The 13,057-nt window shown below is 34.0% G+C and overlaps 1 protein-coding gene across 5 annotated transcripts; it reads right to left on the reverse strand.

Moving 5' to 3' along the window:
- Window positions 1–1,017: 1,017 nt before the first annotated feature.
- On the reverse strand, window positions 1,018–10,133 carry LOC111394715 (DUF724 domain-containing protein 7-like). 5 transcript variants are annotated; one of them, XM_023020675.1, is made up of 9 exons: window positions 9,871–10,133; window positions 7,862–8,278; window positions 5,671–6,117; window positions 4,890–4,989; window positions 4,584–4,810; window positions 2,854–2,950; window positions 2,395–2,727; window positions 2,016–2,165; window positions 1,018–1,937 (listed from the first exon to the last, which is right to left on the reverse strand). In XM_023020675.1, exons 1-9 carry the CDS (start codon window positions 9,886–9,888, stop codon window positions 1,228–1,230), a joined length of 2,499 nt encoding a protein of 832 aa, XP_022876443.1. In that variant the 5' UTR covers window positions 9,889–10,133; the 3' UTR covers window positions 1,018–1,227. The 5 variants fall into 5 exon arrangements, with proteins under 5 accessions (XP_022876443.1, XP_022876451.1, XP_022876434.1 ...); XM_023020683.1 differs by having other exon boundaries at window positions 1,018–1,934; window positions 4,890–4,992; XM_023020666.1 differs by having other exon boundaries at window positions 4,890–4,992.
- Window positions 10,134–13,057: the final 2,924 nt, after the last annotated feature.

A 13,057-nucleotide genomic window follows, 5' to 3' on the forward strand; every position in this document is an offset into this window, starting at 1 on the left:
GTGGCCGAAAGGTGGTGTTATATTGATTTATAGTTGGCAGCTTGATAGGTTGTGAAAGTGGTGGTGGTTGATAATTTATGATTTCTTTGTAATTTTTTAAAAAATTTAAGGACTATGGTTGCAGTTGGTAATTCATATTTTCTTTTTGTTTTATTTGAATAGGAGAGTAAAATCGTTATTTTATTAAAAAATGGATGAGAATGACATTTTTCGCAATGAAAGGTGAAAGGTAAGGATGAAAATACTAAAAAATGAAAGGTATAGACTTTTTTCACAATAACATTGAAAGGTATGGACCTTTTGTGCTAATTATGCCAAAAAAATGAAAGGTATGGACGTTTTGCACAATAACATTGAAAGGTAGGGGCCTTTTGTGCTAATTACCTTTTGATTTAACGGAGCATTTTAACGGGGAGTTGACAGAAGGACGTTTTGTGCAAAAAAATGTAAAGGTGAGGTGTAATCCGCCAAAAAACGAAAAATAGAGACGTTTTGTGCTAATTACTCTTTTGGTTGTTCAACGATGAAGCCAGTTAAGAACAAGAAGAGCAACCACTATGTGACATAATTGTTACAATAACAACATATTTATAACATAACGACTTTATGAAATAGTCCCTCAAAAACAAAGTTTTTATTCATCGAAGATATTGAATTCATTTTTAATCGTCGAAAATGAACTAAAAGCACTTACCTTGGTTTCACAGTAAATACATGTTATGCTGTTTTTGGGTCCATACCACCAAAATAATTAAGTGTTTGCCTTATTTACTAGACATATTGTGAGCCTTTGGACCATGACGTTCTCAACTGCTTGAACTAGGATTCATACTATTCACTGAAAATAAGGTAGCAGAAAGTTATTGGCTACTCAAGATGAAACTGGCTTTGAAGTTTGACAGTATGGTCAGGTCATGACTTTTTGTTGGCCAGAATAAGTTTACACCACACCCCATATCAATCGCATTGCACATGAGCTTATGTTAGACACCAGCTATTGTTATTGACATTGCAACGAAAGAAAAGTAGCCAAACCAAATTATTACAGCAAAAAATCTAAATACCCAGGAATAAGGTCTTTGAAGAAAGTTACTAGAATTTGAAACTACAAAAGGTAACGTCGTTTATCAGGTCTGTCTTACTAAACACCTACAAATATACATCTAAAGCAGAATTTTCATAACCAATCCATGTCCCCTACAGACATAATCACGGCAAAACTCAAAATCAATGATATGACTTATGCTCCTTGCAACAAATGGGTGTCTTTAAATTCAAGCATTTTCCAAAAGGTGCCCCCGCTAAGCCTTCAAAATCATCCTTGACACTACTGATGCTTTCTTTAACTTCCTGCAGTTTAGTCTGCAAAGAAGCAACTTCACGATTCTTCTTCTTTTTAGCTGATCTGGCAACCGAAAGCTCTTCATGCAAGTTCCTTATCTGTTGGTTGATCTCATCAATCTCTTCGTCCACCTTATTTACCTCGAGAGTCTTTTCAACAATTTGGCTGCTAATTTTCTCTAACTGGCCCCTAAACTTTTCCTGGCATTCTTTTACTGATCCCAAGCTAGTAATGCGGTTGTGCACTGCCCGAACATCAAATCCATGTCTGTCCAAGTCCACAAGCGTCTCCAAAATGTCATCCATTATGCTTTTAGGATCATCAAATTGCAAACTCAAAGCTTTATCGACCACACTCGAAAAGTTCACCATATAACCTATAGCCAAACCTTCACGAGAACTCTCTTTATAAGATTCCAGAGGTTTGAAATGTGGGTTTTGGGGAATTCTATGGAAAACTTCCATGGATTCAATCATTTTCCACAGGATTGAGTTCTTCACGAAGGGCAAGCTTTGCTGCTCACTTGGCACAGCAATTTCATTTTGCTTCTTGCAGCATTGAATACATTGCTCAGCAGTCCTTGCGGGGAGGACTTCTGCAGAAAATCAATGTTAGTAGGTAATCTAGATGTTTAAAAGTGATATCGCAAAGAAAATGTATATTAATGTTATACCTGAGCCATCAAAAGCAGTTGGAGTCTGTGTTCCTTCAATCCACTTTGAAAGAGGTTCATTGTCCAAGTTACTGCCAGGTAATTCAGCGACAATTTTCTTGGCCTCATTGACTACGCCATTTGAATCCATGGTTCTCTCTCGCGATGCATCTACAGAAACAATAAAAGGTGAAAAGGATAACATCAGCAGATGTAACATTATCAAGACATAAAACACAATTATCAATAAACTCAAGTCCATATACTTCTACAATTTGACAATCTCTATGATCGCTACATCCCAAAAATTGCAAATGCTAATAAAGGTTAAAAGTATTACAGTGTTTCCAAACCAATATCCGAATAAAGAAACTTCCTATAGTATAGAACAGCTGCTTACCTTGATATTGAGATGCAATGTATTGATCTGCAGAACGCCTTTTTCCTCTCTTTGATGAATTCTTTTCATTTGGAATGGTTGACATTCCAGCAACTTTCTCACCTGGGACTTCTGAGATGGTCTTTTTCATCATACCGACAGACATATTTTTCTGCTTTGGCAGATCATTGATGAAATTCTCATGATCCTTTTGTACTGTCATCTCCTGATTACACACTGAGCCCTTCATCCCTGACATCTCAACTTCACCACTTGTGTGAGAACCAGCTTCATTTTCTGGACAATAAGTTGTCACCATTTCATCTTCCAAAACATCTCCTCTTTGCGCAGTGCCTAAATTTCAGGAATATTTCAATCAGCAAAAATCTATGAAGTCATTATAACATTGAGGAAAAGAAATTTACAGATCAAGGAGGATATAAGGAAGAAAAAGTGAGACTGATTAACAAATGCACAGACCTGTTACTGGAGTTTGTGGGGTTTTGATCAATATCCTTCGAGGCCTTCCCCTCTTTCTCTTCTGAATGTTCACTTCAGTACCTGATTGTTTACTCTCCTAAAGATAGCACAACAGTAATAAAACAATCAGCAAGAGCATTTAATTAAACAGAAGATTAATTAAGGATAAGGACATGAAATAACTAGGTTCTAGAAAGGCCAATATACTCGTCATTGTCTAAAAATCCTGATTGAGACCTGCCTCAGAGCGAGGCGAACAAAAATGCCTGGCGTGGTTCTTCATGGAGTTTTTGAAGGTGTATGCCACATTCAAGGCTTGTAAAGCATGCTCTCCTTAATTTTCCAGACTTATTTACTTTGCTTTAAGCTTGAGCCCGTAAAACATTAAAAAATCTTATTGATCCACTTTATGAATAGCCTTCTACCGCCAGTAGCTATCACTAAAACATTAAAAACTGTGTTTCCCGATTAACCCACATTCAAAAACAGCTATTACTTAAACATTAAAAAGTTTATATTTCTCAGACTCAATTTGAGAATAGTTTTTCTTTTTTGCTTATTTACATATTTTTCTTTTGTTTCTTTTCACACTTTAAATTGTTCTATTATGAATATTAAATTTCTTTTGATTTAATACGTGCTTATTTTGCATTTTACTAATGTTTTTACATTGTTTTGGTTTATGCTTATGCCTCGCCTCACGAAGAAAGGAAAATGCATTAGTAACCGATTAAATGTACTAACAGAATCTAAATAAGTTGTTTATTTGGTGGAAAGGGATAGAAACCAAAAAAGGTAAATTACATTCTTTTTTTATACTTTGCTCTTCTCCATTTTTTTTTTTTTTTAATGCAAGAGGGGATGAGATGAAGTAAGGAATTCAAAGAAACAATAATTGGAACTGGCATTTTGCCGCTAATAAATTTAGCCACAAAATTCATGACAGTCAAATTAAAATGCCCAGGACTACAGGAAAAATGAACCAAGAAAGTGAAAGACACACTATCACAGAATATGAAGTCTGACATGAGATGAGGATCGAACAGACAAACGGAATCATGTTCCATGAAACAATAAGAGAAAGATACGATGAACTTAAGATTAGCAGTACTATACACGTAATGAAAGGGAATCATGAAAGGACTGAGGTGCCATAGTCTAATTCTTAAAGGAAAAAGATGAGCAAAAAATGGAAAAGAATCACTGGATAATTAAATAGTTTCAAAGAACTATTATCCAGATTATAATATAAAAAATCTGGAAAATATTACAATAAAATTACTCAAAAGCCCTATTATATGTTAGGTAGTAAGGAAAACACTACGTGGTCAAGTCACAATTTGAAACATGCAATAATACAACACAACCATTTGAAGAAACTGACATCAAAGGACGCACATTGAGATTAAAGGCAATTTTATTACTGCAGAAAGATTTTTCCTTAACATTTTTAAGAGAAATGAATCTTATAAACAAGAAATTACAAATATATCCTAAAATATTAGTTTATTTCTCTTGTAGACCCTTTTAGCATATATCTCAATAATCTAGCAATGCAGATTTAAAATTATAGAAGAAAGGTACGATCATTTAACTAATTAGTCCCACGAGATTTCAAGATTTCGTGTTAGCTGGCTTCGCACCCAGTCCTTAAATATTTACAGAGAAAGCCTCATCATCAAAATTCAAAACCATATATAAACAAGTGCCAGTCCAATCATTATAATTACCTTTATATTCTGTATAGCCAAATCATTTGATAGATGCTCCCGGACACTCACAGGCTTCAAAGATTCATTACCATCGGACTCCAGAGTCTTAATACCTGTTATAATCCCTGTCTTATGCCTTGAGCTCCCCAGCTCAGTACATTCCAAACCTAAGACAATTCCCAATCCCTTATTCACACTCGCCTTTTGAATATTTGCAGCATTTTCCACTAAATTGAGCTCTTTGCCTGCTAATTAATTTTCCAGTTACAGTATCTTGATAATAAAAAATTAAAACAAAGAAAGAACAAGAATGCAACAAAATACCTTCCACCAAAAGTTCTGGGATTCCAATTTGTGGCATTTGTGTTCTTCCACTTTTCTTCATAGAACTGGACATAAGGTTCTTTTGTTTTCTTTGTTTTCTCTGCTGCACGAAGAGTAACAGTTTTAAACATAAACGTCAGTTGACACTATAAATATAGCATGAACAACACAGGTATGGGCATTAAATTCTCACTTAGGCTTGTTTCATCCTCTTAAGGTTCTGTTTGGCTTGTAGTTTTTAATGACCAATATTTAAAACCAGTTTTTAGTAGCTTTTAACTTGCCTAAGGTGTTCAGTTATGATCAATACATATAATCCAACCAAAATCACTCAATTGAACTAGAAGAGAGGACCAGTGGCTATACGCAACCAAATCAGATTAAATAGTGCATCCATTCGAACATTAAAGCCTTGTGTAAATTTGAAATAGTTTTCACTGGCTTGAAGTAGCAGAAGACCAGTTTATTTCTCCTGAGTTATGAAGCATTTCCTGTGTTCATACGTGTTCAGCGATACAAATCATGTATCAATCATGGCAAAATGACAGTCATACACTAATATCTCCAGATTAGTTCTTCCTCAAGAATTTATCAGCTTTTGATTATGATAGTATCATCAAAGTTCAATCACTAAACAGGAGGGACTAAAACCGTAGCTACCAGTTAGTGGATTGAATTTGGGAGCACGCTTTCATAATCTTCAGGTATTTCACCTTATTCAATTGAGTAACCAAGATGAACATAATATATGATGAGAAATTTATGCGGAGGTGTGACTTACACTTCTCCCCCAGTAAGGATTATTAGAGGACAGATCCTGAGGCACGAATGGTTTGACAGAGCTGGTCACAGTAATTCCCGAGGTTGGGCTTACAGAACCATCCTGCACTGCTTTACTTGAAGTTTCAAATATAGTTTGTTGATGAGTTGCAAGAGATGAGGCCGCTGCTTTTCCTTCCTTGAGCTTCTTTAGAGGCTGTGAAAATGTATCAAAAGAACCAGAAGGTGAAAGATGCCTGCTCTTTGTCAATGGATTAATAACATGATAAGTTTCCTGATTGCGATGAGTTGATTGCTCCATCCGATTCCCCAATGACTTCAATGAACAAGGCATTTCCTCTTTACACTTGTCATTTCCATTGCCTGAGCTCCTTACTGCCACCGCAGTGTCATTGGTGCAAATATGACTTCCCTGTTTTCCATTCTCTGAAGATGGGATTGAGACATCCTGGAAGAAATGCCAAAGATATTAAGGAATAATCCAATTAAATTCCACATTGTAGATGAACGTATTTTCAGGCAATAAAGCACATAACAATAACTAAAGTTTAGGCAGACCACCATGAAGCCCTAGGTCCAGGTACAATAAATCGGTCATAGATCATTTTACAATAACACAGACATATTTGTGCAAACGGAACAAACCAGAAATAATATTAGAAAAAACGGTAATAAATGGTACTCCCTCCATCCCATAAAGATAGTCATATTTCTTTTTTCACACAGATTAAGAAAATTTAGTTAATATAGTTGAAATAATAAATTTTCCTACCATTTTTCCTAATATATCCATACATTAATGCAATCAATATTCAAGATAATTAAATTATATTCGTGATAACAAAGCACGTTAAATAAGGGCATATTAAAAAACTAATATATTAACTACACTCTTAAATAAGAAACAAGACTATAATTTGATTGGAACAGACGAAAAATGAAAACATGACTATCTTATGGGATGGAGGGAGTATTTAATCATAAGTAACCTTAAAAGACGGTATACAATTTAAGTTGTCCAATCTCAATACCCAACATGATAAGATACAATTGCAGAAATACATTTGCAAATTAAGCCCTTGTTTGCCTCGATTTCTTAAAACCATTTTTTTCTCAAACACATTTTCAACCACACATTTCTTCAAATTTTATCAAAATCTACTAAGAGTCCGATTCTCATCAAAACCAAACAGGGCCTAAATAAATTTTTGTGCCTAAGGGCCCAATTCAACATATGATGGTACTTATGGGTAAAAACTTCAACTCGTTAAGTGGGTTTCAATTTAGTCACTAAATATTTGTTTGTTATAAATTAATCATCCAACTTCAAGATATGTTTCACATGGGCCACCAAACTTTAATTTGTTCCATATTAGTCTCCCAACTATAAAATTTGTTACCTGCTATGTTAGTCTCCTTTAAACTTAGAAATCTTCTACCTGAATTAGCATCAAGTCAAGACATTTTTAAAAGAATCCCCTTTCCAATATGGCGAATGCATGGTCATCAAATTCAACATTGTTATAAATATGAAAACTGATGTAGTGATCAACGTGAACTAAAAATTGAAGTTCAGCGACTCATTTGGAGCAAATTAAAGTTAAGTGATTAGCATGAAACGAAAATCAAAGTTGAATGACTAATTTGAAACAATTAAAGTTGAGTTACAAAATTGAATCCGACGTATCAGTTCAGTGACCAATTTATTTTTTTTACTACATGGAATGGTGGCAAATAAATCCGCAGTGCAAATCGAAATAGATTAAGCTCAATTTTATCTCCCTTTCTAATGGTTCGAGATTGAATTTATCCATGGATTGAATACAATAAAACAATGGCAAACAAATTTACTACAACCTTAATGCCTTGAAAGAAATAAGGAATGTAATGGGATCTTTTTCGGTAATCCATTCAGGTCAGTGTTCAAACCAGAAGTACTACTTGCCTAGTTAACACATGCACAGCATAGACAAGTAAGGTCCTTCTGCCTCCTTCGCATCACAAAAGTATTAGCACTAGATCATAAAAAAGGCTTATAACTCTTTGCAAACTACGTGCAGATAGTGACAGCGAGAAACCCCAAAACATTTTCTGAACATAGTTGTTTTAGATAGATAATATAAAAGGCGGCCAAGGACACTACTGACCGCCACAAACAAACCAGAATTTGAATAAGCTGAGTAAAAAGCTACCTTGGAGGAAGTGATCCATTTGCCATCTTTCCACTCCAAGTGCGGTCTTATTTCCAAATGATGGAATTCCCTATTCCTATTTATCTGCTTGAAGAAGACAAGGTACCTACTATCCTCAAGCACTTTTGTAATTACTCCACTCCACCAACCATTATCGAAGGTTGCATCAACTTTTTCCAGTAAATCAAATTTTTTTCTCTTAAGAAGTGGTGGACGAGGTCTGATATGGAGGGGATCAGTGGTTACTTTCAGAGGCCGAGCCTCATCACCAACTTTTGGGCTCTGGTACTCCACTAGGAAAGAACCATTTCTTAATTTGTCAAATATAATAGCTGGGAACCAGACATCTCGACAACCTTCTGCATCAAATAAAACCTCTACTTCTGTCCCCACTTCAAACATCAAAGCTGCTGTGCTCTTTTGAATATCACACGAGAACAAAACGAAGAAAAATATAAAGAATAGAAAGTTGAAAGTGATATCATCTTGTAACTTAATGACCAACACAATTCAGCCGTTCTTAAAATTAGAACATATTATACTCATTTACGGGAATGTCACAATGAAAAATCAATAATCGACTCTAACAGCTCCCATTACATTTTCAACAGCTTCATCACATGCTAAAGAACATCAAACTTCTGAAAATTATGTAACTTACCATGAAAGACAAGTGTAGAGGTTTTTACCTCCCAAATGTAACTATCAGTAGGACTGAAATTACATGATCATGGTAATCAAAGTAATACCTAACTTCTAAAACATCTATGAAAGCATGGCTCACAATAAATATAAACCCACAAATAAGAAGAAAGAGAAAAAAAAAAAAAAAAAACAGAGAGAGAGAGAGAGTTTTTTCCAATATGAAATTCTAGCAATTGAGGAATATCAGAATATGGAAATAGTAATGTAAAAATCCACAATATATCGAACTCGATGTAAGGATACTACACTTCTGTTATCTAATATTTCCTAAATACAACCCAATATGTCAACTAATCGGCAGCATGAATGCAATTACTAAAGTATTGACCACCTTTCAAGCCCGAAAATCAAAGAGTTAATTGTTGCAGTGGTTACTGAATTTAAATCCATGTCTTTGATCGGCCAATGAAGCTCAAAATGTCGAGTTTTAGTCATTGAACTTAGGTCCATGTCTTCGATTGCTCAATGAACTTAAGTCCATATCTTCGATTGCTCACTGAAGTTTAAAATATTAAGTTTTACCTACTGAACTTTGGAATATGTCGTACGTTACATACTAGCATAACTATTGAATTTTGAAAAATATCGAGTTTACAATGAGTAATATACAACATTTTTCAAAATTCAGTAAGTAATATACAACATTTTTCAAAGTTCAGTGACAAAACTCAACATTTTAAATTTTAGTGAGCAATCGAAAACATAAATCTAACTTCAATGATCAAAATTCGATATTTTAAATTTCAGTGACCAATCAAAAATATGAACTAAATTTAAAATCAAATAGGTAAAGTAAATAGAGCCTCATAGACTCTAAAAATCCTAAATAGTTCGAAATGCATAAGGATAAAAAGACGAAAGGAAAGCGAAAACAATATTTCTGACAAATAAGACGAAAATGTTACACCTCATAGACCCTAACAACCTTGAGATCTTTACCGGCAGAACGGGTCTATCGACCCGACCCGCAGGTCTGTAACGCTAAATTGGAGCTCGTCTGGAGTGTTTTGAAAAGTGACTACAAACATCGAACCTCCATTACTCTCCTCACAACACCTGTCCGCCACCCATCCCGTGGAACGTCAACAATCTCTTCCTGTGGTGGCGATGACCTCACAAACGCCACATTTACGTACTCCCCCAGAAGCTCCGAACCATTTTCATCCGCCAACAGGTCTTGGTACTCCATGTAAACTTTCTAGTACCTTTTAGGGTTTGAAATTTTTTTCCTAGATTTTTGAAGGAATCCTAATTACAGTAGCTAAGAAATATACGTCTTCACAAACTTCCTCGTCAGATTTTACCTCGATCAGAGAACCCATTTGGAAAGAGAGAATTTTGCCGCCTCTTGAGTTCCTCTGGCTGTGAGGTGTTTACTGCATGACCCATTTTTTGGGCGCTCTTCTAGTTTGTATGTCCTCTGCTAGGCATCTCGACCACCACCCTAACTACAAGCCTACTTTTACGGAGTGCAAGTATGGCCATGGACATTGAAGTCTTCTTTTCATCCGTAGATCGACAAGTTCGAACAATTTAGCACACACTAAGTTATGTTTGATGATACCTAAACATGATCAAATAATGTTTTCATAAGCTGACAACCTTAGCCCTTATTTAGCCCTCATTAAATTATATTTTATTTTTCTATTTTTTTATTTTCAACCATATAATTATCCACAAAATAATATTATACGTAAATCGAATTTTTTTCTTTTTCAACCATTCATTTTTTATCTTAAAAAAATACTATTCCACTTATTTTTATTTCAAAAAATGGGACCAAACAGGTGCTTAATATGTCGTTTGGAGAGAGGAACATTCATAGTACTTAATATTCTCCTCCATTCGAATCTGCTTACATCATCGTAATGATAATTGAGCTTTGCATTGGGAATTGAGCTTTGCATCAACACATATTTCTCTCGTTGCAACAATAATAACAATACCCTCCTTTTATGGACGAGCATCCACACATTGTCCTGCATACATCTGCTCATCATAATTCTGTAATATCGTCTCTAACACCAATCTTTACCATATGATCCCATACGCATTAGTTTTTTCAGGTGGACGACCTATGCTACAATTATCGGTACGCATATCGAAGCAACACACAATCTTCCATCATTTGTGCTCGACAATATGAGCTCCATGAAACAAACATGACAAAGCACGTAGGCCTATTAGGACAACGAATGTCATTCTATCCATCATCCCTAAAGCTTTCTTCACGAGTTCCGATGCTTGCCCCGACACGATCTATGGTCCAAAATCTTTTTCTGCAAGAAAGCATGTCATCAATCTTCTACAACCAATAACGCACATTCGAGTGGTCTCTGATATCAACTTTCATGAACAGCAAGTTTGACCCACAAAATTGCACCTCAAAGCAACCTTCTCCTTATTCCATACGCATGCTTTTATGGGTATGATGCTAGACAACATCAACGCATCATAAGTGCACTATTCAATAAAATAAGTCATACGTCTAGCTATTGTTATATGGGAAAATGAGCTTTCTCAGTGTGCGTGACACCTATGATTTTTTCCTCCAAAATTCTTTTATTTTTTTTTTCAATATTTTTCTCTAATATAAGCTCTTTTATTGCTTATTTGGTAATTTATTTCAGACCATTTAGCCTTTGTTTGATAACTATTAAAACAAAATTCTTTTAAAAAAAAATCATTTTCAATTACATATTTTCACAATAAAATAATTTACACATATATCCAAAAAAATTTCTACTTTTAACCACTCACTCGTCGTAAAATAAATAAATCACGATACCATAACTCATTTTTCCAAATATAACTCATTTTGACGGTTGTCAAATAGAACGTAGTGGGTTTGCAGGTCATGTGGGAAGCTTCTTTTAATTATTCAGTGAAGAGAGGGAATTTGACTTTTTATTTTTTCTGTGGTATGAATATTGAAAAAAAAAAAATATCTTATATAGGGAGTGTTTGATAGATATTTTTATATAAAAATGCATTTTAGAATAGTAACTTGATGGGAAGTGTGTGGTTGAAAAAAAAGGAAATTTTTTTGATTTATGTGTAATATTATTTTAATAAAGAATGTGTGATTGAAAAAAAAATAAAGAAAAATGCATTTTGAAAAAAAATGGGTGCCAAACGGGGGCATAATGTAATTTGTTACACATATTATAATAAATAAATTACATGTTGAATTATTTAGAAATTCTTAATACAACAAAGTTTGTTGAAAAACTTTGAGCGGTGTGTAGAGAATTAAATAATTATGATATTGATAAAACAATTTTCTCCAACTATCAAAGCCACTTAAAGTTTATCAATTTCAAACAAATTTCCAAATTACAACGGCTGATTTTTTTGGAGCTGACAATGTGCTACAAAAATAGGAAAAAGTTATCCAAACTGTAGTAACAATGTTAAGAGTACCACATCATTCAATTTCCTCATAAAAAAGACACTAATAGCAAACATGGCAGCCATGACGTCAAAAAGATCCAGTTTTGCACTCGTCTTGCACGTTCATAAAAAAAGATGTGGAAATGAATGTGCACTCTCTTTTAAAATGAGTGAAAAGAAATTGAGGAAGGTGAATTGAAAACAAACACGATAAAACACAATATTAGATTTAAATTACAGTGGTGACAATTTTAAGAATACCGCACTCATCTTGCATTTTTTTTAAAAGAAGGACTAAAAATAAAATGGAGGGGATGACATTAATGGTCAATGTGACTCTCACTGTCTATGTAAGATTCCAATCACAATGATGATAATTTTAAGAATATTGCACTTTCCTAAAAACGAGTGAAGAGAAATGAAGGGACACAATGGCACTAATAACCAAAATAGAAGGAGATTTGCAACACTAAAGCCCTCAATATATTAAATTAGAATTGAGAAATAATCAGAAAAAATTGGGAGAAAAATTGTAGAAATAAGTTTGAATTGTGAGATTTAACACACTATTTTGAATATTAGATCTAATTCAAAGTTTTTACATACAACCATAGTCGGTGAAAAATGAGTCCGAGAAGTACAATTAAAAAGATTATTGGAAATTTTTGTAATGAGGTATATAAGTAATGTGAAAAAGATTTTCGAGAAGTCCAGTTAAATAAATAATTGGAAGTTTTTGTAGTGACATATTAAATTATTGCAAAAATGATTTTCAAGAAGAACATTTACAGAGATAAATGGAAGTTTTTTTTAATAAGGTATATAATTACAATGAAAAAGATTTTCGAGAAGTATAGTTAAAAAGATTATTAGATATTTTTGTAATGAGATAGTTAAAAAGATTATTAAAAGTTTTGTAATGGGGTACACAATTATTGTGAAAAGGTTTTCGAGAAGTATATTTAAGGAAATTATTAGAGAGATTGAATCCTCACTTCTCTAGCGTTGAATGAGTTTTGAGCTAAGGACGAAACTCGTACTTTAGGTGGAATTTCGAGAAGTACATTTACATAGATTAATGAAAGTTTTTGTAATAAG

The sequence above is a fragment of the Olea europaea genome, chromosome 1 (assembly GCF_002742605.1).
Source record: "Olea europaea var. sylvestris chromosome 1, O_europaea_v1, whole genome shotgun sequence".
NCBI classification, from domain to species: domain Eukaryota; kingdom Viridiplantae; phylum Streptophyta; class Magnoliopsida; order Lamiales; family Oleaceae; genus Olea; species Olea europaea.